Genomic DNA, 24858 nt, shown 5'->3' with positions numbered 1-24858 from the left:
CTTCTCACCCTTAATCACACTCTGTCTCTCTCTCCCTTTTTTCTTGTCCCTCTTCCTGTGTCTTCCGTATTATTCCTTCCGTTGTCTTGTTCACCTTGATCTTGTGTTTTATTCTCTCTCTCTCTCTCTCTCCCCCCGACATTACTAAACTACCTCCATTCTTCCTCCTTGCTCCATTTTTCACCCTAATTCGGCCGAGTTCATGTAATTTCACGCCTCGGGAATTAAACCCCATTAAATTTAGATCCAAGACGAGACTGAACGATGATTTACGGGAATAGTGAAGGATTTGGGAATATAAAATGGGAAGGAAATGGGGAAATTAAAAAGCATCCATTGTTTTCTCAAAGTTGCGGATCTGGCAACTACACAAGCTACCTGCGTGAGAGTTAAAGGTGGGGGGAAGGGGCGGGGGGGCGCGGGGAGTGGTGCTGAGGGGAGTGGGGGGGTCGCCGCTCCCCTCCCTTCAGCCACACCCACTCAGACACCGCCACCGCCATCCACACGGCTGTTTCCACTCCGCCTTATCTGTTGTTGGGGCGATGGTTGGAGTGGGGGTAATGGTGGTGGTCGGGTGCGTTAATATTCGTTGGGTCAGGCAGGGAAAACGGGTGGAAGGGGTGACTGAGGTGGATTTTCGGTGCGATGGGTGTGGCCGGCTCGATGAGAGAGAGAGGAGGGGGGGGTGAGAGGGAGGGGTGTGGAGGTAAAGAAGGTGGGAGGGGCCGCCGGGTTACCTCCATTTCTCTCCAGATTTCACCTCCGTTCTCTCCAGTAACTCGCCTATCTATTCTCCATCGTGCATAGGGAGATGGATGGAGGAGTTGTTGGGGTGGCGGTGTGAGAGTTAGATTTTTGGGGTGAGGGTGAGAGTGAGAGAGTGAGGTGAGAGGGGTGGGGCTCAGAGCAAGATGGCACTGGTCCCGTGAGAGTGAGAGGGAGGGGTGAGTGGGGAGAGAGGGGTGAGGGGGAGAGGTGAGGGGAGGCGAAGGTGAGAGAGTAAGAGGGTGTGGCTCTTGCAAAATGGCACTGTGAGGTGGGGTGAGGGAGGGATGGAGAGAGAGAGAGAGAGAGAGAGGTGGGGATGAGAGGGAAAGGGGGAAAAGAATGTTTGAGGAGGGGAGAGAAAGGAGAGAGAGAGAGAGGGATGAGTGAGAGGGGAAAGAAAGGGAAAGGGATGAATGGTAGGAAAAGAAGAGGGAGAGGGATGAGAGACGTGTGAGGGAAAGGGGGAGATTGAATGAAAGGTGGGGGAGGGGGGAGAGGGATGAGGAAGTAGTGAGGGAGGAAGAAGACGGGGGATGAGGAAGTAGTGAGGGAGGGAGAAGAAGGGTGAGTTGGAGAAGGGGGGAGAGAGATGAGTGAGAGGAGAGTTGGGTGAGAGGAGAAAGCCATGAATGAGAGCTGTTGGAAGGGGGAGAAATGAGAGGTGAGGGAGAGGGGGAAGGGATTTATGAGGAGGTAGGAAGAGGTATAAATGATAGGATCGGGGGAGATGAGAGAGAGGGAGAAATGAGCGATGGAAATGAGGGAGATGAGGCGTGTGTGTGGGGGGGGGGAGATGGGTGGGGGAAGGGAACCGCACCCAACCGTGAGGGCGGGGTCTTGCCAGCAACCTTGTCTCCTGTGGGCGCGGCCATACCTCTCGATTAGCCTCCGGTGGGTGGGGTCCTGTGGGCGGGGTTATGGCGGCCACACCCTCACCTGCCCACACCCCCTCCCGCCCACCCACCCACCCACACCCACCCTCACCCAGCACTGCCTCAGACCGGCTGGGTGCCTAGGGAGCGGCCGAGAAAGACAGGCTCGCTCACTCTCGGGCGGGGAAGCCTGGTCCAACTTATCAATGAAGCCGGCGCATGCGATGAGGAGATGAGGAGTGCGTGGGCGGGTGGTGGGCGGGGCTCGTGTGTGTGCCAATGGTGACGGCGCATCGAGGTTCAGTAGAGTCAGTGCATGCTTGGGGAGTTGAACCCCTGGCCCGCGTCTTCCACATAACACACACACACCCACCCCGAAGTCTTCCCTTTTTAGCTTCCCTCCGACGTGCCTACCCACTAAGCCAGCAGAAGCCCTCCGTCAGACAACCACGTCCCTCTCTCTCGCACAGGCTACTCACACAACCCACCTGTGAAACTAGCTCTCGCCTCTCTCTCTCTCTCTCTCTCACTCTCTCAATCTCAGCGTCTGCCTACTACTACCGCTTTTTCACCCCTCTCTCTCTTATCTCACACACTCTCTCACTTTCTCTCTCAACGCCCCCCGCCCCTCTTCATCACCCACCTACCTCATCTCATCGCCTTAGCACCAACAACAACAACAGCACCTGGGCATCGCGGCGTCTCGCACTCACCCTTCCCGCTTCCGACTCGTCCTCGATAATACACGTAAGTACATAACAACCATCACCCCAGTAACCCCATGTATTTTTGTATTTTCTGTGTAACCCATGTCTTTTGTATGGAACCTTCTTGTATTTTGTACCATGTCTCCTTGATGTTTTCCTTGTATTTTCTGTGTAATTCTAGGTCGTTTGGAGTATACATTCCATTCTCTACTAACTGTTGTTCTTTGTAATAATCTTTCTTGTATTTTCTGTGTAACCCCATATATTCTGTGTAATTTCTGTATCTTATTCGTAATACACTCTGGGTGTTAAGCAGATATACAGTACCGGTACACTGTATACTAATTCTTCTTGTGCTTTTGTAATTTCCTGTAATATGTTTCTCTTGTTTTCTGTACGCTACTCTATGCGTAATTTTAAATGTACTTCTCTCTCTAGTGGTAGGTGAGGGCGCTTACCATCCACTCACTTGATGTAGCGCTGCTCTTGGGTGACTGTCCTTCCCTCTCGTCCTTCTTTCCTTGCTTCCTCTTCTGTCTTTCTTTCCTTGCTTCCTCTTCTGTCTTTCTTTCCTTGCTTCCTCTTCTGTCTTTCTTTCCTTCCTTCCTCTTCTGTCTTTCTTTCCTTGCTTCCTCTTCTGTCTTTCTTTCCTTCTTTCTTTCCTCTTCCTTCAGTCTGCGGATGACTCTACACTGAGTGGCAGGCCAAATGGTTTCCTGTACACCAGGAAGCCATTTACTACGCTGAGTGGTAACCATATAACCAGACTATGGCGCCTGGTGTTTTAGTGGGTAATTAAGGCGCTCCAGCCCGATTGAGCCTGTGTAGGTTTATATCCAAGGGATGGTTGGGGTTTATTGCTCTGTAACGCCACTCACGGATGAGTGAGGCTGGTCATTCTCATCTTAAATCTCAGGACCAATTTGTCTAACCCCGGGCTCCTACGCTCCGCATGGGGCAACACAGGATTAGGTGATGCTCATGATAACTCTCTCTCTCTCTCTCTCTCTCTCTCTCTCTCTCTCTCTCTCTCTCTCTCCAGGATTACACAACTAAATCCTTCTGTGTTCTGTACCCAGGTTTCATTGTCTTTACCATCAGACTCCTCTTTGTATTCTAACTGTAACCCATCCACTGTTGTCTTGAAGTACACAGCCTCTGCTTATTAATCCCTCATGTATTTTGTACCAGGCTCTTTCTGTATTATCTCTGTGTACCAACATATTTAGACTGTAATCTGTATGTAACCTTCCTGTACCATCTCACCAGGTCGATCTCTTCACTGTACCTGACACCGTACTCACTAATTGCTGTATTTTTGCGTGTAATTCTTGCTGGATTACCTTTGTCGTCCTGTATTTTGTATCCAGTTTATTACACAATCTCCTTTTACTTTTTTTGTAGCTTCCTGTACTATCTAATTCGCTGTCCTGCTCCGTACTTGCCTCTTCCTGTAACATTTATTGTACCGACAAACGATCCGTGTTTTGTAATGCGTCTGAGTACTTTTTCTCTCCCTTCTTAATTACCAGTCTCATTTTGAAAGTATCTTGCTGTATTCTTATTGCATTTTGTAATCTAGCTTTCCCCTTTTATTTTGTAACTTTCCTGTTTTCTGCTTACTCTTTAACGTTACTGCTTTCCTCTGTATTTTGTATCGTTCCTGCTTTCTGCTTATTTTGTAACGTTACTGCCTTCTGTATCTTGCACCGTTACTGCTGTCTCCTGTATTTTGTATCGTTGATGTTTTTTTCTGTATTTTGTAACGTTTCTACTTTCTGTTGTATTTTGTAACTTCCTCCTACATTCATTTTGTAACGTTCCTCCTTAACGTTTCTGCTTTCTCCTTGGTTTTTGTACCCTTACTAACCACCCATGTATTTTGTAACGTTTCTAAACCTGTATTTTGTATCGTTCCTATCTACTTTCTCTATTTTGTATCCTTTCTACGCACCTTTGTATTTTGTAATGTACCCACCTACTCTATTTTGTACCCATCGTACCCACCTTTGTACAGTATTTTGTAACGTTTCTGCCGACCTCTGTGTGTTATAAGGATCCCACCTACTCCTCTATTTTGTAATTTCTTAACTACCCTTTATAAGAGCCTTTTCTTCACTACTCCTCTCTCTCTCTCTCTCTCTCTCTCTCCCCGTCTATACTATCGTTTTTACTTGGCAGAGACCCCTAACCCTTTTCAACACACTTAAACGTCAGGTGTAATCATGCCGTAAGGATAATTTGACTAGTAACCAAGGAGATTTCTAGCCCCTTTCAGGTCATTTGATAGTCAGGTGTAGTTAGACTGTAGGGTTGATTTGACTAGTAACCAAGGAGATCCCAAACCCTTTCAGCTTAGTTGATGGTCCTGTAATTTGACTGGAGGTGTGATTTGACTAGTAACCAAGGAGATCCCTAACCCTTTCAGCTTAGTTTTATGGTCAGATGTTGTTAGATTGAAGGGTTGATTTGACTAGTAACCAAGGACAAAGATCTCGAGCACCTTTCAGCTTAGTTTATGTCAGATTGTTGGGTTGATTTGACTAGTAACCAAGGAGACTCATTCTAACCTCCTAACAAAGGCTCATTAAATTTCACCTAACCACGACATTAGTATTAAATATGTGAGAGTTGACCAGTTCCCTCATAGGAAAACAAACTATGGAGGGTGGCATGTATCTCTAGGGAATATTCGTACTGAAAAGGTTAGCAGGAATTTTCATTAAGCTTACTGTAAAATATAAAAATCACCTCCAATGCAAACAATAAATAAATAAGTAAATGAAATAAAGAAAAAAGATAAAAAAGAAAAGGAGAGGTTAGCAGGATTCATTAGGCATACTGTACTATATTAAAATCACGTCCAGTGCACAGATTAAAAAAAACGGAAAGGAAAGGGAAAAATAAAAAAAAGTACTCGGGCTGATGGGGTAAAATTAATATACTTTGTCTAACCTGTCCTCAAACCCCAAATTTTCCCCCAATTCCTCCCTGAAAGTTCGCCGAGAGAGAGAGAGAGAGATTACGCAGAGTTACAAAATACAGAAGGATTTAGTTACATAGTACAGGAAAGAGTTAAACATGAGAGAGAGAGAGAGAATATAAAGCCAAAAATGCCCTTGAGATGATGGGATTCTCTGCTATAGCCTTTTTTTTTTTTTTTTTTTTTTTTAAATCTGGCCCCCCAAATTGCTCTCTCTCCGTCATGAATGCTGATCTCTAGCAGTAGATTAGCACTAGAATATGGAGCTAGTCACGAAGATGTGCTACGGGGGTGATGGAGGGGCGTGGCATAATAAAACAGTAGAATATGCCGCTAGTCACGAAGAAGTGCTATGAATATGATGTAGAGCCATATTATTGTCTTCTGCCACTGAGCTGCAAATGGACGAAAATCTGGGCCAAGTTAAGGTGAAAGGAGTCTCTCTCTCTCTCTCTCTCTCTCTCTCTCTCTCTCTCTCTCTCTCTCTCTTTAAGCTGAATACCAAGGCGTCATCGTACTGAAAGGGTTAAACTGTAATCCTGTTTTGTAATCCCGTGCTAAGTCTTCCTGTATTTTGTAACTTTTTGTAATACCCCTTGACAGTCTTGTAATCGGCCTTGCACTTCTGTTGTTATTATTATTATTATTATTATTATTATTGCTACTACTGCTACTACTACTTCTGCTACTGCTACTACTATTACTGCTACTACTGCTATTGTTATTATTAGTATTATTGTTAATATTATTATTATTACTATTATTATTATTATTATTATTATTTCCACCATCCCTTTGTAACTTGTCCTATTTTGTAACCCCCGTTTTCACTGTCACTAAATTTCATAACGTCCTCTGTATCCCTCTCTGTATTTTGTAACTATTCTTCACTACACTGAGAGTCATGCCCTTCCGTGTATCCATCACTTTATTTTTGTAACTTATTTTGTAACGTAGAATTTCATTGTTACAGAATGGAATAACGTCCCTTGTATCCCCTCCTGTATTTTGTAACGCCCGTCTTCATTGTCACGAAATTTAATAACGTCAAATGTATCGATATTGTGTTTTGTAACGCATAATTTTGTAACATCTCCAGCGTCACGGAAATCCATAAAGTCCCCTGTATTAATTTTTGTATTTTGTAATATTGGGTGTCTCTGCTAACACCCAATTACACTGATACTGAAGTTTGTAACGCTCTCTGTAACTTACTAATTGGTTACAAGTGAATATGCTTTGTAACGCTCCTGGTAACTCTTTTGTAACGCTTCCTGTAACTATGATATTCAGCTCCTGTTTATTTACTTATATATCTTTATTTTGTAATGGTTTTATTTACAGTTGATTTATTTTGTAACCTCTTTGTAACAATTTTTAACGTCCTATTTTTTTTCTTTTCTTTACACAGCATGGTTATATCTTGTTTTCCTCTCTCTCTCTCTCTCTCTCTCTCTAACTGTAATCCTACCTTTTTACTCTCCTGGTTACAGTTATACTCTTCACTGTATCCTGTATTCTCCTCTCACTGTATTATGTAATCCTCTTGCTCTGTTTCCCATCCTTCATGATTTTCACCGTAGCCTCTGTCTTTCACCGTATCGTTAAAATTCTCAGATAAATTCACTCTCCTTTGTATCCTTTATATTTCAACTTAATTTCTGCCCCTTAAGTGTCACCGTATTATCACCGTATTTACTATCCTTTGCATTATTATTTAGCCGTATTTTCTACCCCTTAAGTGTCACCGTATTCTTTAACCGTATTTTTGCCCCTATAAATTTCATCGTATTTCACCGTATTTCCTGCCCCTATAAATGTATATCAAGATCTCTGCATCACCGTATTAACTGTATTATGCATCCGTATTAATGTCACCGTATTTTGTAGCCCCAGTGGCACCGTATTTTTACAGCCCCCTGTACGTCACCGTATTTTCACCGTCAAATATTTCACCGTATTATCTGCCCTGCATACATCACCGTAAAGTCCACATCTACGTATTTCACCGTATTATCTACCCGTATTTAACTATTCATTATATCTCACCGTATTATCTGCCCTTACATAACTCACCGTATTTAACTACTCACTGTATCTCACCGTATTATCTACCCTACATACATCACCGTATAATCCACACTACGTCTTTCACCGTATATTCTACCCCTACACAGTTCACCGTATTAATCTACTCACTATACCTCACCGTATTTATCTACGCTATATCTCACCGTATTTTCTACTTCCATATATACTACCTGTTTCCGCCCGTGTATAATTTCACCGTAGTATTTAAGTGTGTATATTGCACCTTAATCTCTGCCTTTATCCACGTCACTGTTATGTAACGCCTTGCCGCACTGTTACAGCTGTTACGGTTATCAGCTGTAAGGAATAGATAGAATATTTTAGATAGATAGATAGGTAGATATATAGATAGATAGATAAGTGTGAAGTGTGTCTACAGCTGTTACGATCATCAGCTGTAAGGAATAGATGCGATATTAGTCATTATTAAATAGAGATAGATAGATAGATAGGTAGATAGATAGTGAAGTACTGTGTCTATTCCTTGCAGCGTTACCATCGACTGTGAAGGAATATCACTTACGTACACTTTCTCTCGCTATTACCGTTTCACTGTCTCCTAAGCCTGCCTTTTTTTTTTTCAGTTTCACTTTCATCTCCATTATAATACAGTCACTGAGAGATAGATAGATAGATAGATAGAGAGAGAGAGAGAGTTAATTTTTTAAGTTGTCAGAGTTACCATTATCTGTGCATTTTTTGTTTTTTATATTATGTTCTTATTGAAATTTTGCCTCTCTCTCTCTCTCTCTCTCTCTCCCTCTCCAAGTAGAATGATGTAAGGTTGATGCTGTTAGGGTCAAAGGCAATTTATTGCAATGGGGCAAAATGATGTCTGTCTCTCTGTCCGTCTGTCTGTCTGTCAGTCTTATGGATGGATGGGTGTATGGATGCTTTTGGGTCAGTAATGTATAATGTATGGATGGATGTATATATGTATAGATAGATGGATGCTGTTAGGTGAAAAATGTATTATGGATGGATGGCTGCTGTTGGGTCAGAAATGTATGTATGTATGTATATGATGTATATGTTTGTATGGATGGATGTTTTATGTATATATGGGTGGATGGATGAATGGATGCGTTGGTTCAAAAATATATTATGTATGTATGGATGTATGTATGTATGTGTTGATGGATGCTGTTGAGTCAAGAATGTATTATGTATGTATGTATATATGTGTGTGTGTATGCGTTGGGTCAAGAATGTATTATGTAGGCTGTGTATGTATATATGTATGTATGTATGGATGGATGCTGTTGGGTCAAGAATGTATTTTGTATGTATGTATAGATGGATGCGTTGGGTCAAGAATGTATTATGTAGGCAATGTATGTATGTATATATGTATGTATGGATGGATGCTGTTGGGTCAGGAATGTGTGTATGTATGCATGTAACTTTGCATGGTAATTCCAGGTAGAAGAAATATAACCCTAATACATTGTACTTTATTTGGGTCAGAGGTAATTACTAGGGGTGCAGAAACTAATGATCCATGTGTGTGTGTGTGTGTGTGTGTGTGTGTGTGTGTGTGTGTGAGAGAGAGAGAGAGAGATGGGGGGGGCCATGGTGTCTTGGGTCTAGGAGACTCCCTCCCACGAGTCTTGTAATTCTTGTACAGTTGTCAGGTTAGGACTCTCTCTCTCTCTCTCTCTCTCTCTCTCTCTCTCTCTCTCTCTCTCTCTCTCTCTCAGCTGAATAAAATCGTCTGGCGTAAGCTGGAATAAAACAGTAGAAAAGACGCGACAAAGAAATAATGAAAGATGAAATTGGAAGAGATGAGGAAGAAAAAAGAAGGAAAGAAAGAAAGATTGAAGAGATCAGAGGGTAAGACGGAGGGAAGTAAAAATGATTGGAGGAATTAAAGAGAAGAAAGGAAGGAAAGAAGAAAGAAAGGATGGATGGAAGTGAGAAAGAAAGAAAGAAAGGGAGGGAGGGAGGAAAGACTGAGACATATGGAAGGAAGGGACAAGGAGGGAAGGAAGAAAAATTGTAGGAGAATGAAGGAAGGTGGAACAACGTAATAAGAAGGAAATTGGACGTAAAGGAGGGAAGGAAGGAAGGAATATATCTTGGAGGTATGAAGGAATAAGAGGAAATAGCAACATAAAAGGAAATAAAAGAAAGGAAGAAGGTATGAAAGGGAAAGGAAAGGGGGAAAGATATATGAAGGATGTAGCAGGAGCAGAACGACAGCAGGAGCGAAGGAATAGCTGTTGGAGAGAGAGAGAGAGAGAGAGAGAGAGAGAGAGAGGGAGAGAGAGAGCAGAAGGGGGAGGAAGGAGTGTAGGTAAGGAAAACCGAAAGAAGAGAGAGAGAGAGTCACGGCAAAAATAATGAATAAGGAGTTGAGGATGGAAGTGAAGAGAGAGATTAATAGAGAATCAAATTTAGAGGAAGTGACAGGCGAAAGTAAAACCCTTTAATAACTTTTTGGAATATCAGCACTTTTTTTTTTTTGAACAAGTCGTGTAAAAAAATGTTTAAATAAATTACCTGAAAAAGTGCGTGGATATCTAAAAAATATATAACCAGACTTTTTTATTTTTAGTTCATGATTCACACACACATCATACGATGTTGGTGTAAAAATCCCAATTTCTTTACCAACTAATCCGACATGCTGAACTGACTGGCGGAAAAAGAGGGAAAGAAGGAGAGAGAGAGAGAGAGGGAGAGAGAGAGTGTTAAAGCTGTTTCCCATTTTCTTTTTGAGCCGTCTCACACTTCATTTTCCACTCACGGAGCTTAATTTGTACCCTTTGATGGTAGAATTATTCCTGGTTTTGTGTGTGTGTGTGTGTGTGTGTGTGTGTGTGTGTGTGTGTGTGTGTGTGTGTGTGTGTGTGTCCGTCTACTGTGTCCATCTGCTGTCTGACGCTGCATCCTGTGAGGGGTAATACCGACATGAAAGGTCTAGACACATATTTTCCGCTCTTAGACTGTCTTCGCTCTGGTCCAGAATTGCCATCTCTCAAAGCCTCCCCCTGGTACTTGCCAAAATTTAACTCCTGGTAGTAACAGTAATCGCGGCACAAGGCTCATCTGAACGTGAACTCAGTGGACTGCAGGATGAATTTGCTCCCCACCTCCTGCAACTCACCGTGCCATTTTCGGGGGATAGGGAGTTGAGGGTCGTGTGTATAACCAGGCAGTCGAACAGCTCGGTAATGTAGGTGCTGCCACGTGAAGGCGTCCCTCTAAACCCCGTATGTTGGGTTGTGCTTTGATTCATTATTATTATTATTATTATTATTATTATTATTATTATTATCAACCTCACACCAGCCATCAACCCCACACCAGCCATCAACACCACACCACTCATCAACCCCACACCACACATCAAGCCCACACCAGCCATCAACACCATACCACACATCAACCCCACACCAGCCACTCCAAAGATGTCAAAAGTTAGGTGGTTTGGAGGGCGAGCCATCTGTCAGGAAACACACTGTCACCAACCCCAGAGCTGGCCCTTGATGCCTTGTCTCGCGGTCATCCCATCTCCGGTTGATGTCCAATGAAAGGATGAGGCTTGGGGCTTCGGACAAAGGATTCCCCCCTCTCCTCCTCCTCCTCCTACTATTACTATTACTATGACAACTACTACAACAACTACTACTCTTGCTGCAACTTCTGCCTCTGATCCTCTTCCTCCTCCTCCTCCAGGCACACACGAAACTGCTGTTGTGTGTTGTGTGTGTCGCTGCAGAGCCTGGAAGTAGAGGCTTAAGTGGTGAGGGAGGTTCAATTGGATAGTTCAAGCCTGACGATCTTGCCTTTCATGTTTTACCTTTTCTGATTTCCTTCTCAGTGTAAACCTGAAGAGATAGGGTTGGATGATCAGATATTTTGATGGTGAATTGGGAAGTGGAGAAGGGTTGTGTTGATGTGGATGTGGCAGTCGTTAGGGGAAGGACCTGGAGACAGTTTGGCAATGGGGGAAGAATAGAGAATGAAAGAATGACTAGGAGAGTGTGAATGGAGGATGAAAGAGTGACTAGGAGAGTGTGAATGGAGAATGAAAGAGTGACTAGGAGAATGTGAATGGAGGATGAAAGAGTGACTAGGAGAGTGTGAATGGAGGATGAATGAGTGACTAGGCGAGTGTGAATGGAGAATGAAAGAGTGACTAGGAGAGTGTGAATTGAGAATGAAAGATTGGCTAGGAGTGTATGTGAGTGAGGTGGGGAAGGGGGGGACCGAGGATGAGATGGTTTGGCTATGGGGAGAGAACGGAGAATGAAAGATTGACTAGGAGAGTGTATGTGAGTGTGGTGGAGGAGGTGGGGGAAGGGGGAGACCGAGAATGAGATGGTTTAGCCAAGAGGAGAGAGTGGAGAATAAAAGCTTGACTAGGAGAGTGTGTGTGTGAATGAGGTGGAGGAGTTAGGGGAGGGGGAAGGTGGAGGACGAGAGGGAGAGGAATACGATTGAGCTGATCCGTAGGTAGATAGATAGAGGCAGAGATAAATAGACAGATAGATAGAGACAGACAGACAGACTGAGACAGAATATTCCTTTAACTGCTGTCTATGTAAATTTTTGTAGTCGGAGAGAGATACAGAAGAAAACCTCAGTAATACAATAGCCAGAGAAGTATTGACAGAGACTACGAGAAAACCAGGCCTTCCTGTGTGAGATTCGCCCCTCGCCTCTTATAAAGGGATTTTGGCATTCCCTTACCCCCGTGCGACCCTCCCCTGGACAGATTTGGAAAGCGTGATGGTGCAAGGTGAGGAGGAAAGGAGAGAGCGGGGGAGGGAGGGAGTGAGAGGGAGGTTAGAGAAAAGATAGGGATGGGAGAGTTTGAGAGAGGGGGGGGAGAGGGAGGGAGGGAGGTTGGAAAAAAGATAAGGGAGAGAGAGAGAGAGAGAGAGAGAGGTTGGAGGGTAGGAGGTTAGAAAAGGAGAGGAAGGGAGGGAAGGAGGTGGAGATGGGAATGGGTAGGGACGGGAGTTAGACGAAGGAAGGAAAGAATGAATGAACGAAGGAAGGAAGAGGGAGGGAGGGAGGAAGGAGAAGTAGGAGGACAGGAAGTAGGAAATGGAGGAGTCGGGGGGGGGAGGGAGGGAAGGAGGTAAAGAGGAGGACCTAAGTGATTGAAGGTAACCATAAATACAGTACCAGTAAATACATAAAATACAATGCCGCGACACCCTTTCCATAGCACTTCTTCGTGACTGGCATCATTCTTGTGTTAGTCTCTCAGTATTGAAGATGGAGAGATGGCAATTTTAGGCCAGGTAAGAGTGACAGGAGTGTAGGTGGAGGGATTAGGGCAGGTAGGGATTGTTAATGAGAAAGGTGGTAATGTAAGGCTCGCTAATTGGTTTCTTTTTACCTGGCAAATACCTGTAACCCCTTGCAGCTTAATTAACGGCCAGGTGTAATGTGATTCTCTCTCTCTCTCTCTCTCTCTCCTCTCTCTCTCTCTCTCTCTCTCTCTCTCTCTCTCTCTCTCTCTCTCTCTCGCCGCCATGTTGCTGTTTACTTAGTCGTGTAATTAAAGTTTGGCCTCTTCGTCCTCGGTCTCTCTCTCTCTCTCTCTCTCTCTCTCTCTCTCTCTCTCCGTACCTAAAGAAATATGTCTGTCTGTACTGTCTCCCAACCCATTTACCTCTATGGCTGTCTATCTATCAGTCAGTCACCCGTCTTTCACCCTGTCATTTTAGCTTTCAGTTTATCAGTCTGTCTATCTGTCTATTTTCTATCTGTGACTTATACTCTTTCTCTCTCTCTCTCTCTCTCTCTCTTTCTCTCTCTATCTATCTATCAGCATCTATCAGTGTTCATCCGTCTTCCTTCGCCATTCCATCAAACCATCTGTATTTCTATCTCAATCAGTCTGTCTCTTTGCCTATCTATCTATCTGTCTGTCAGTCTATGTATCTATCTATCTACCAATCCGTATATTATCTGTCTGTCTCTATCTATCGTTTCCAGGGAGCTCTTCCGGAATGCCCTGATTAAAAAATATTGTGGTCCTGAGTTCAATTTTGAGAGAGAGAGAGAGAAGTAGTAGCAGTGGTAGTATTGGCAGCAGCAGTAGTAATAGTGGTGGTAGTAGTGGTAGTGACAGTAGTAGTAGAAGTAGTAGTTATAGTAGTGATAGTAGTAGTAGTAGTAGTTGTAGTAGTGGTGGTGGTGGTGATAATCGTAAAAGAGAACACTAATAATAATAATAATGATAACAACAATAATAGTAATAATAATAATAATAATAATAATGATAACAACAACAACAATAATAATAATAATATAAACATCACCACACCCAGTAAAATAAAGTCGATTCACAGGTAATATCAATGATCATCGAATTTCGCGATACCACCGGATCTCCGCAACTTCCGGCAAAAACTTTACCGCTTTTAAAATTCGCGAAACACGGGCGTCTAATTCTGAATGCGGTCCGTGATATATGGAATTTTGCTGGGCCCAATTTCCACTGAATCGGGAGTTTTTGCCTGCTTTGGGGGGATTGCGTGTGTGTGTGGGGAGGTTGTGGGTGTGTGTGTGTGGGGGGGAGGGTGTGGGTGTGTGAGGGGGGGTTGCGTGTATGTGGGGGTTTCGTGTGTGTGTGTGTGTGTGTGTTCTCTCCGCTATCTCTCTCAATCTATCTTTCTGTCTACCCATCTAGCTACTCTTATCTATCAGTCTGTCTGTCTATCTATCTCGTCTTTCCCTCCGGCATTCTTTCCTTTGTTCCTTCGTGAGCTGTCTTTTAATCTTCCAGCCCCAGCCTTCCTTTCCAGTTTCTCTCCATCTCTCCACCACTTTCCCTCCACCGCTTTCTCGCGTTCCATCACCTCATTCTTTCCCTCCACCACTTCTCTCCATCTCTCCACCACTTCTCTCCATCCCCCCACCACTCTTCATCTCTCCACTTTTTCTCCACTCCGTTTCTCCATCGCTTCACTACTGTCTCTTCACTTCTTCATACCTCCTCCGCCTTTTCTCTCCACTTCCCGTCCCCAGATCTCTCTCTCTCTCTCTCTCTCTCTCTCTCTCTCTCTATTTACCATTCCTCTCTACTTCTTCACCCCATCGATTCATACTCTATTTTTAATCCATATTCTCTCTCTCTCTCTCTCTCTCTCACTCTCTCTCTCTCACTCTCTCTCTCTCTCTCTCTCTCTCTCTCTCTCTCTCTCTCTCGGTATATTTCCTCCACATTCTCTCCACCCTTCACCACTATTTTTGTCTCCATCTTCCCTCCATATATATATTTTGCCTCCAGCCCTTCCCTCCACCCCTCCCTTTATCTCTCCGTCTCCTTTTCATTCTGTTTTTCCCGGGCTCCTCTGACCCGCTCACCCTCATCGCCTGCCACTAGCGCGATTTGAAAGGTGGTTAGCTGTTTGAAGGGACGTGTGTTCGATCCCCGGGTTAATTTGAGCCCAGTCGGATTAATAACACCAGGTGGTATGATTCTACACCCCCGTTAATGCTAGTGCCTTGAATGAGACAAAGCTAGCCTGTATTCAGTATGGACGGTGGGTGTTAGTGTCGAAGTGGTGATATGGGAAGGTGGCTGGAGGATCTGAGGGAACGGGTTAAGCCTACGCCTAGTCACACAACAAATAAATTCCATATTCTCTCTCTCTCTCTCCGTTGTCTATTCTTTCCCTACCTTTTCTCACCCTCAGTTCTCCGTGTGTGTGTGTGTGTGTGTGTGTGTGTGTGTGTAGACTGAAGCAAGGTAACTGTTCTAGCCATGGTCGATATATCAATAAATCACCAGTATAGCTATCGATCTGTGCGTGTGTGTGTGTGTGTGTGTGTGTGTGTGTGTGTGTGTGTGTGTGTGTGCTTGTGTGTGTTTCAAAGTCTATTTTTAATGCTGTTCTCAGTAATCTATCCGTCTGCTGATCTCTCTGTTTACCTGTGTATCTATCTGTTTATCTACCTGTATGTCTGTCTGTTTATCTGTCTGTCTGTGTCGTCCCATGTTGTGTGTGTGTGTGTGTGTGTGTGTGTGATCGTCACTGTGCGATGTATATATGTATATCCGTCTGTGTGTGTGTGTATGTATGTTAGTGTCTTTCTGTGTGTGTGTGCGTGTGTATGTAAGTGTCCGTGTGTACGTATGTATGTGTCCGTCTGTATCTGTATATAAGTGTGTGTGCGTGTGTGTGTGTGTGTGTGTGTGTGTGTGCGTGTGCGGGCGTGCGGGAGAGCGTAGGAGGGTGAGCGTGTGTTGGCAAGTGAGCTTTAAGCAGCCAAACTGGAGTGTGCGGGCTCCAGGCTCAAGACTCACCCCCCCCCCCATACCACCCCCGCCTCCATGCACATGTACTGAGCAAGTTGGATTAGGGAAAGATTGGTTAGAGAGAGATTAGGGTGATTAGGAGAGGAAGATTGGTTAGGGAGAGATTAGGAGAGGAAGATTGATTAGGGAGAGATTAGGGTGATTAGGAGAGGAAGATTGGTTAGGGAGAGATTAGGGTGATTAGGAGAGGAAGATTGATTAGGGAGAGATTAGGAGAGGAAGATTGATTAGGGTGATTAGGAGAGGAAGATTGGTTAGAGATGAGGGTGATTAGGAGAGCAAGATGGATTAGGGAAAGATTAGGGTGATTAGGAGGGCAAGATGGATTAGGGAAAGATTAGGGTGATTAGGAGAGCAACATTAGGGAGAGATTAGGGCGATTAGGAGAGCAAGATTAGTTAGGGAGAGATAAGGCTGATTAGGAGAGCAAGATTGATTAGGGAGAGATTAGGGCGATTAGGAGAGCAAGATGGATTAGCGAGGGATTAGGGCGATTAGGAGACCAAGATGGATTAGGGAGAGATTAGGGTGATTAGGAGAGCAAGATTGGTTAGGGAGAGATTAGGGTGATTAGGAGAACAAGATGGATTAGGGAGAGATTAGGGTGATTAGGAGAACAAGATTGGTTAGGGAAAGATTAGGGAGATTAGGAGGGCAAGATGGATTAGGGAAAGACTAGGGTGATTAGGAGAGCAAGATTGGTTAGGGAAAGATTAGGGTGATTAGGAGGGCAAGATGGATTAGGGAAAGATTAGGAGAGCAAGTTGAATTAGAGGAAGACCAGAATGATTAACAACAAACTAGGGGAAGGATTGGTTAGGGTAAGTGAAGAGGAGCAAGATGGATTGGAGAGCAAGATTAGGTGAGGAAGATTACTGTAGTAGGGAGAAGATCAGGGCGATGAGAGGGGCAACATTGGTCAGAGTAGAGAGATTGATTAGGGCAAGATGTGAGGAGTAGGGCTGATTAGAGCAAGATTGATTTGATAGGAGTAAGATTGGTTTAGTAGTAGGAGAGCAAGATTGGAATGAGGGCTCCAGGTTCGATATCCCTCCCATATCACCCTCAACTCGACACGGATTTACTGAGCAAGATTAGATGGGGATGACTAGGTAGAGCAATATAAGTCTGACGATTAGCAAGTGATTAGGGCGATTAGAGCGGCAAGATTGGTGTTATAAGATCAAGACTGCTTTGATGAGGGCAAGATTGGTTTGATACAGATCGGATGAGGAGAGCAAGATTGATTAGAATATTTTTTCCATCTTCCGTTTTTTTTTTTTTTTTTTTTCCCCATCAGGAGCTTAGGAACGGACCGTTTTACTCAGTTCTGACATTCAAGGCAAGGATGACCAGCCTCACTGGCCCCTGAGCGGCATTTTGTGTGGTCAGTAAACTCCAACCAGCCCTTAGACATAAACCTTCAAAGTTTTCATCCCGTTTGAGCCCCTTTAACCTACTAAACCACAAGGCGCCATTTTGTTATATGGTTACCACCCAGCGCGATAAATGGTTTCCAGGTTTGCAGGAAACCATTTAGCTTGTCACTCGGTGTATAGTCACCCCAAAACCACTACATCAAGTGAGTGGATGGTGGGTACCCCTCCTAACACACACACACACACACACACACACACACACACAGAAGCAAGGTGTGTTTGATATGGAAGAATTATTTAGTAGTAGAAGGGCAGTATTAGGATTGAAACAGCATGATTGGTGTGGTTAGAGTGCTGGAGAGGAAGATTGACCAGAGCAAGATTAGTCTGGCTTTAGAACAAGGCTGATATTGTATGAGAACATCAGGTGACGAAGATTGATTGCAGGAAGGGTAGGTATGGAGGACCAGGTGAGCAAGATTGACTGAATGAGGTGAGAGGAGCAATATTCGGTGGAGTAAAATAAAGAATATTGGTTAAGATTAAATGAGGAATATTCGAGGGAGTCATAATGTAAGTGAAAAGTATTAAAAGAAAGATTAGAGTAATATCAGGTGAGAAGTATTGGTTAAGATCAAATGAGGAATATTCAAGGGAGTGTTAATGTAGGTGAGAAGTACTGAATGAAAGACATCAGAGGAGCAATATTCGGTGGAGTATGTATTAGCTGAGTAATACAGGGTGAAGAAGAGTAAATGAGGAATATTCGAGGGAGTGACAGTGCAGGTGAGAAGTATTGAAGGAAAGATAGCTACAGGAGCAATAGTCGATGGAGTAATATCAGGCGAGCAGTATTGGGTGAGGAAAATTGGGCAAGCATTACTAGTGAGTGGATTATTGAAGATGCAAGATTGGCTGGGAAGTATAGCAAGTGAGCAATATCTGTCTCGAGGTATGTCATTTGAAGAATATTGGCTGCAGGAAGATAAGACGAACAAGACTATGTGAGAAATATTCGGAGGTGTGTTTCTGATCAATATTGAGTGAAGATTAGAGGAGCAATATTCAGTGGTGTTAATATCGGGAGGAATATTGAGTTGGCAATATGAAGTTACCAGGGCGAGGGAGACGGAGAGAGGGAGAGGGGGGGGGAGAAATATTAGGTGAGCAATATCGGTTTGGGGAGGGAGAATAAGGTGATAAGTATCGGAAAGGAGTGATATCGAGTGAGGAATATTGGCCAGAGCGGGTAATAGTGTAACAATAGTGAACGGGTAAGATTAACGAAAGGCATATTGACCGAGGGAGATTGGGTGGGAGCAGGATGGGAAGAGCAGTATCCCAGCTGAATAAAATCGTCTGGCAATATCTAGAATCTATGCTAGAGTTCTCCCTAGCATTAGAGGGGTTAGGAGAGGAATATTGATGGAAAAGAGCAGTACTGAACAGGACAGAAGGTGACACAGGAGGAATATTTGAGGAAGATTGGGTAGGAAATAAGAAAATTGGTTGAGATAATTGGTTGAGAGATATGAAGATTGATTAAGAGATGAAGAGATTGATTGAGAGATAAGGGGATTGATTGAGAGATAAGGAGATTGATTGAGAGATAAGGGGATTGATTGAGAGATAAGGAGATTGATTGAGAGATAAGGAGATTGATTGAGAGATAAGGAGATTGATTGAGAGATAAGGGGATTGATTGAGAGATAAGGAGATTGATTGAGAGATAAGGAGATTGATTGAGAGATAAGGGGATTGATTGAGAGATAAGGAGATTGATTGAGAGATAAGGGGATTGACTGAGAGATAAGGAGATTGATTGAGAGAGAAGGGGATTGATTAGGAGATAAGGGGATTGATTGAGAGATAAGGAGATTGATTGAGAGATAAGGAGATTGATTGAGAGAAAAAGAGATTGAGAAATAATGGGATTGATTGAGAGATAAGGAGATTGATTGAGAGATAAGGAGATTGAGAGATAAGAAGTTTGATTGAGAGACAGATTGAGTACGAGGTAGGGAAATTGACCGAGAGATAAGAAGATTGACTGAGAGATAACACGGCTGATTAAGAGATAAGGGTATTGACAGAGATAAGAAGATTGAGTAAGAGATATTAAGTGAGCAATATTTGGTGGAGGGAGAGTAAGATTGGCTTAAAAATGTTGATTAAGTGGAGAAGGATTAGTTGGGTTAATAGGCTGGAAGATTGGATGAGAGAGAGAGAGAGAGAGAGAGAGAGAGAGAGAGAGAGAGAGAGAGAGAGAGAGAGAGAGAGATTGTCCCATTAATAGAGAGAGAGAGATTGTCCACAGAGAGAGAGAGAGAGAGTTTTGTATTGTACCCAGGTTAATGCAAGGGGAGAGAGAGAGAGAGAGAGAGTTTTGTATTGTACCCAGGTTAATGCAAGGGGAGAGAGAGAGAGAGAGAGAGAGAGAGAGAGAGAGAGAGAGAGTTTTGTATTGTACCCAGGTTAATGCAAGGGGAGAGAGAGAGAGAGAGAACGTCCCCTTAACCCAATTATAGAGGGAGAATAAAAATGTCTTTACCTGGAACTGCAAAAGTAATGGATGAATATTGATAAGTACTCTCTCTCTCTCTCTCTCTCTCTCTCTCTCTCTCATTCACTGATAACTTTCATTAAAATCTTCATATTATCACCTCTTCTCATTTTTGTCATTGCTTACCTCTCTCTCTCTCTCTCTCTCTCTCTCTCTCTCTCTCTCTCTCTCTCTCTCTCTCTCTCTCATATATCTTTCATTAAATCTTTATATCATCACATTTTCTTATTTTTTGTCACTGCTTACCTTCATCCCCCCCCCCCTTTCTCTCTCTCTCTCTCTCTCTCTCTCTCTCTCAGTGGCTATCTCTTCATCGTATCTCTGCCATCTAACCATGTGCATTTTTATGTATTTGAAAGGGAAGGGAAAAGCGTGTGTGGGTGGAGGGGGAGTGTGTGTGTGTGTGTGTGTGTGTGTGTGTGTGTGTGTGAGAGAGAGAGAGAGAGAGAGAGGGGGGGGGATTTGGTAAGTGGGAAAGCATAAGAATTGCATCAAAACGGAGAAAGAGAGTGTGAAGGAGTGGGGAGAGAGGAGTAGGAGTGGAGTGGCAGAGAGAGAGAGAGAGAGAGATGATGCAAATGACAAGACCGAAATAGTGGAAAGACGAATATGATGTAAAGCTAGAAAGATGCGGAGGTAAAAAAGGCAAAATAAATCGCTAAGGAAAAGGTGTAACGAAGCCTCCCACGCTGATGAGAATGGAGCCTGAAAAATATATGACAAGGATAGCGTTGCAGAAAGGCTTCCCCAAACAAAATATTTCTCACTGAAGCCGGTAGGAAAAAGCAAGAAGGATCACCGTGGTAGGGAGAGGGAGGAAGGGGGAGTGGGGAGGAAAGAGGGGAGGAGAGGGAGTGGGAGACAAGACAGAGGACTGAAAGGGAGAGGGAGGAAAGAGGGAGGAAAGGGTGAGGGAGAAGTGTACTTGTAACTAAGTTTATGAGGAGGAGGAAAGAAGGAGGAAGGAGGGGGTTGAAAGGGAGGAAGAGTAGGGAGAAAGGGGGAGGAGGACAAGTAGGGAGATTGAAGGAGCGGGGTGAGAGGGAGGAGGAGGAGGAGAAATGAGTGGAGTAATATCCTAACACAAACTCTTACCTAAGTTCCTCCCCTTCATTATTCTGATGAACGGTTCGCCCCGCTCTTTCCCTCCCTCCCTCCCTTTCTCCTTCCCTCCCTACCTCCCTTTCTCCTTCCCTCCCTCCCTCCCTCACTTTCTCCTTCCTTCCCTCCCTCCTTATCTTCTTTCCTTTCTGTCTCCTCACTTTTCCTCTCTCCCTCCTCCCATCCTTCTCTCCTTCCTCTCCCTCTCGTCCGCTCTTCTCTCTCCCTTCTTCTCTCACTCCTCCCATCCCACCCCCTTCCTTCTCTCCCCCTCGCTTCCTCTCCTCCCCTTCCTCTCTCCCTCTCCTCCCCTTCCTCTCTCCCACCCCTCCCCTTCCTCTCTCCCTCCTCCCATCCCTCCCCCTTTCCTTCTTACCCCCCTCGTCCCGTCTTCTTCCCTCTCCACCTCCTCCCCTTTGCTCTCTCCCTCCTTCCTTACTCCCTCGTTCCCTCTATCCTTCTCTCACCTCCTTCTTACCTTTGTCCCTCGTTCAGTTCCCTCCCCTCCTGCCCTCTCTTCTTTCCTCAATCTTTCCATTTTCTCTCCCTCCCTTCATCCCTTGCTCTCTTTCCCTCATTCAGTCCTTCTCTTCCTCCCTCTTCCTTACTTCCCTCTCTTCCTCCCTCCGTCCTTTCTTTCAGTCTTTCTCCTGTTTCCCTCTCTCCCTCTCTCTCTTCCTTCTTTCCCATTCTTTAGCGTCTTTCCTCCCTGCTTTTCTCTCTCCTTTCCTTCATTTTTTCCTTCTATTCCTTTCCTCCATCCATTAATTCTCTTCCTTTCATCACTTCCTTCCTTCCTTTGTCTTCACACTCTTACTCTCTCTCTCTCTCTCTCTTTCTCTCTCTCTCTCCTTTTTTTACCTTCCTTTCCCGGCTCAAAACATCTAATCTTAGGATTCTTTGCACCCGGGTCTCTCTCTTTTTCTCTCACAATTAGGTACATTCTCTCTCTCTCTCTCTCTCTCTCTCTCTCTCTCTCTCTCTCTCTCTCTCTCTCACACACACACACACACACACACACACACACACACACCAGAGAGAAAGTGAAAAAGAGAAAGAGAGAGAGAGAGAGAGAGCGCGAGAGCCAGTTCAGTCCGGCCAGGGGGTCATTAGATGGAGTCACTTTTTCTCCATTTTCAACACATGAATTTTTTTTCCTCTGATTTTCTTTTCTCTCCAACAAAGAAGGAATTTTAGCCTGCAGTTATTGTTGTTGGCTGCCTATTTGTTTTTTCATTTATTATTATTATTATTATTATTATTATCATCATCATTGGTGTTGTTACTACTGTTATTATTATTATTATTATTATCATCATCATTGTTATTGTTACTACTGTTATTCTTCTTCTTTTTCTTATTATTATTACTGTTGCTATTATTATTATTATTACAATTATTATTATAGTGAGGGTTCTTACTGTCGTTGCTGTTTTACTGTTGGTATTCGTGAAATTTCAGTGGAATATATATTTAAACTGGGTATATATTTATAACTGATAATATGTCTTTTCCTTCTTGTATATACGACAAAATTCACCCTCAGATATAGACCATATTTTGCATTGTTTGGTTTATGTACAGTGTATGTTGGTGTGTGTGTGTGTGTGTGTGTGTGTGTGTGTGTGTGTGTGTGTGTGTGTGTGTGTGTGTGTGGCGTCGGCGGTGAAAACTGGGTTGCGACTCCCCTAGATTTTATTCCATTTGGCGAGTAAGTGTTTACGGTTGTGAGGTGGATTACACAGGATTACACAGGAAAGCAAACAGCAACAGACCTTATGGTCCTTTCGGGGCTGCTTGTTAGAGAAAACTATGACTACAAGATCTAACTCTACATGTTGAAGGATAAGGATAGTAAAGCAAGAAGGCTCCCCCCACCACCAAACCCTCCAGGAAAAAGTGAGAAAAACCACCATGCAGCATGGAAAAACTGACATGGAAATTTTATAGGAAACACTGGAAAGGAAAAGTCACATTCTATAATACTTTATCTATAAGCTACCCGATAGAGTAACCTGAAAGAGAAAGTAAACAAATAAAATAATAGTTACGGCATGACATTATAAACCGGTTACATTGAGTTAATGGGAAGTCTGTGGACATAACGTGGAAGCTACACACTGCACAGTGTGGATGTTTAGGGGTGGTGCAGCAGCCTTGCCTGGCGCTTTTAAGGTAGGCAGCAGTCAATCAGGCCCTAGCTCCGTTTGCTCCACTGAGACAAGGAACTCTCCCATGTGGGACAAGTACACAAGTTTCATCCTGAAGCAGTGACCCCTGGTACATTAAAAAATCCCGATGGTGGTCACTTGACTAACAGGGACCCTCAGTGATCCACAGCCCATCACAGGTCGAAAGTAAGAGTAGTGACCGTTAACTCAGGGTTATCTGTGCAGCTCCTAATCTGTGCTTATATTGCTTTCTTTGCGCTGGGGAGACTGAAAAGTATATAGGACAGGTGTCTTAGATAAAATGGGACTGCACAGTGCACAGTGTGGATGTGCAATGCACAGAGTGGATGTTTAGGGGTGGTGCGGCAACCTTCCCTGGCGCTTTTTAGGTAGGCAGCAGTCTTTCAGTCAATAGCTCCGTTGCCTCCACTGAGACAAGGAACTCTCCCATGTGGGACAGTACACAAGTTTCATCCTGAAGCAGTGACCCCTGGTACATTAAAAAAATCCCGATGGTGGTCACTTGACTAACAGGGACCCTCAGTGATCCACAGCCCATCACAGGTCGAAAGTAAGAGTAGTGACCGTTAACTCAGGGTTATCTGTGCAGATCCTAATCTGTGCTTATATTGCTTTGTTTGCACCGAATAAATTGAAAATGTATAATATCGTGACGCAACACTATGTACGGGTACATTGTTTACGGGGTGTCTTGTAGACTAAGGGGCATGAACTTACATGTACCGTAGCTATAAAAGCAAGTTATTCGGACAGAAAAAGAGTCAGCTGAGGATTTTCGTGCAAATACTTGTCTAATTTGTTTTTGAATGTCTCAATTGAGATACTGTTCACGGTATCTGAGGGTAATCTGTTCCAGATATTTACAACTCTGTTAAAGAAGAAGTATTTTGCTTCGTGGGATTGGAATCGCTTTCCTTGATTTTGCAGCCATTACTTCTGGTTTGACTCGACCGGTCTATATCAAAATATTTATTCATGTCTAAGTTGTCATATCCCTTCATGATTTTGAAAACTTCAGTAAGGTCCCTCTTAACCTGCGCTTCGTTAGGCTAAATAATTTAAGTTCTTCAAGGCGTTCCTCATATGGTTTGTTTCTAAGTCGTGGAATCATTTTTGTGATTCTTCGCTGAATTTTCTCTAATTTTTCAATGTCCTTTCTGTAGTACGGAGACCAGAATTGCACACAATACTCAAGATGGGGGCGCACTAGCGAGTTGTACAAGGCAAGTATGACTTTCCGATTTAAACTCGAAGGTTCTTCCAATAAAACCCACTAGCTTGTTTGCAATTTTAACCGCATCGGTACACTGCTTGCTTGGTTTTAGGTCATTTTGATATTATCACACCAAGATCCTTTTCACTGTCTGTACTTGATAACTGAATATTGTTCATTTTGTAATTTGCATGGACATTGTTACTTCCAATATGAAGTACTTTACATTTTTCTGTGTTGAATTTCATTTGCCATTTTTCTGCCCAGCTTGCTAAAGTATTAAGGTCATTTTGTAACTGCTGCCACTGTAATTTTGAAGTGACTTTACTGGTTATTTTAGTATCATCTGCAAATTTGGATACTTTACAATTTAGACCCTCATCAATGTCATTTATATAGATAATAAAGTATCGGTCCAAGTACTGAGCCTTGGGAACGCCGCTGATCACATTACGCCATTTGGATTCCTTTCCGTTTATCACAACTCGCTGTTTTCGGTCTGACAGCCAGTCTTGTAACCATTTTTGCGTCTTTCCTTTTATTCCATGTGCTTCTATTTTTCTCATGAGACGCTTGTGAGGGACAGTGTCAAATGCTTTCTGAAAGTCGAGGTAAATTATATCTACTGCTCTTGAGTCATCGTATGATTTGTAAACATCATGGAAGAAGTCCAGTAAGTTAGTTAAGCATGAACGACGATGT

The 24858-nt window shown here is 43.6% G+C and overlaps 1 protein-coding gene across 1 annotated transcript in view; it reads left to right on the top strand.

Annotated features, from left to right (window-relative positions):
• Positions 1-1685: 1685 nt before the first annotated feature.
• The window catches only part of LOC145402213 (uncharacterized), a 133063-nt gene continuing 109890 nt past the window's right edge, over positions 1686-24858 (top strand). Inside the window, exons 1-2 of the mRNA XM_080274330.1 lie at positions 1686-1776; positions 10734-10843. Of these exons, the coding sequence (XP_080130456.1) occupies positions 1686-1776; positions 10734-10843 (201 nt within the window). The remainder of the gene's footprint in view (positions 1777-10733; positions 10844-24858) is intronic.

This window comes from Coenobita brevimanus, chromosome 57 (genome assembly GCF_032717465.1).
Source record: "Coenobita brevimanus isolate Jiangsu-jjx chromosome 57, ASM3271746v2, whole genome shotgun sequence".
In the NCBI taxonomy this organism is placed as follows: Eukaryota; Metazoa; Arthropoda; class Malacostraca; order Decapoda; family Coenobitidae; genus Coenobita; species Coenobita brevimanus.
This window is presented reverse-complemented; position numbering and strand designations above follow the sequence as displayed.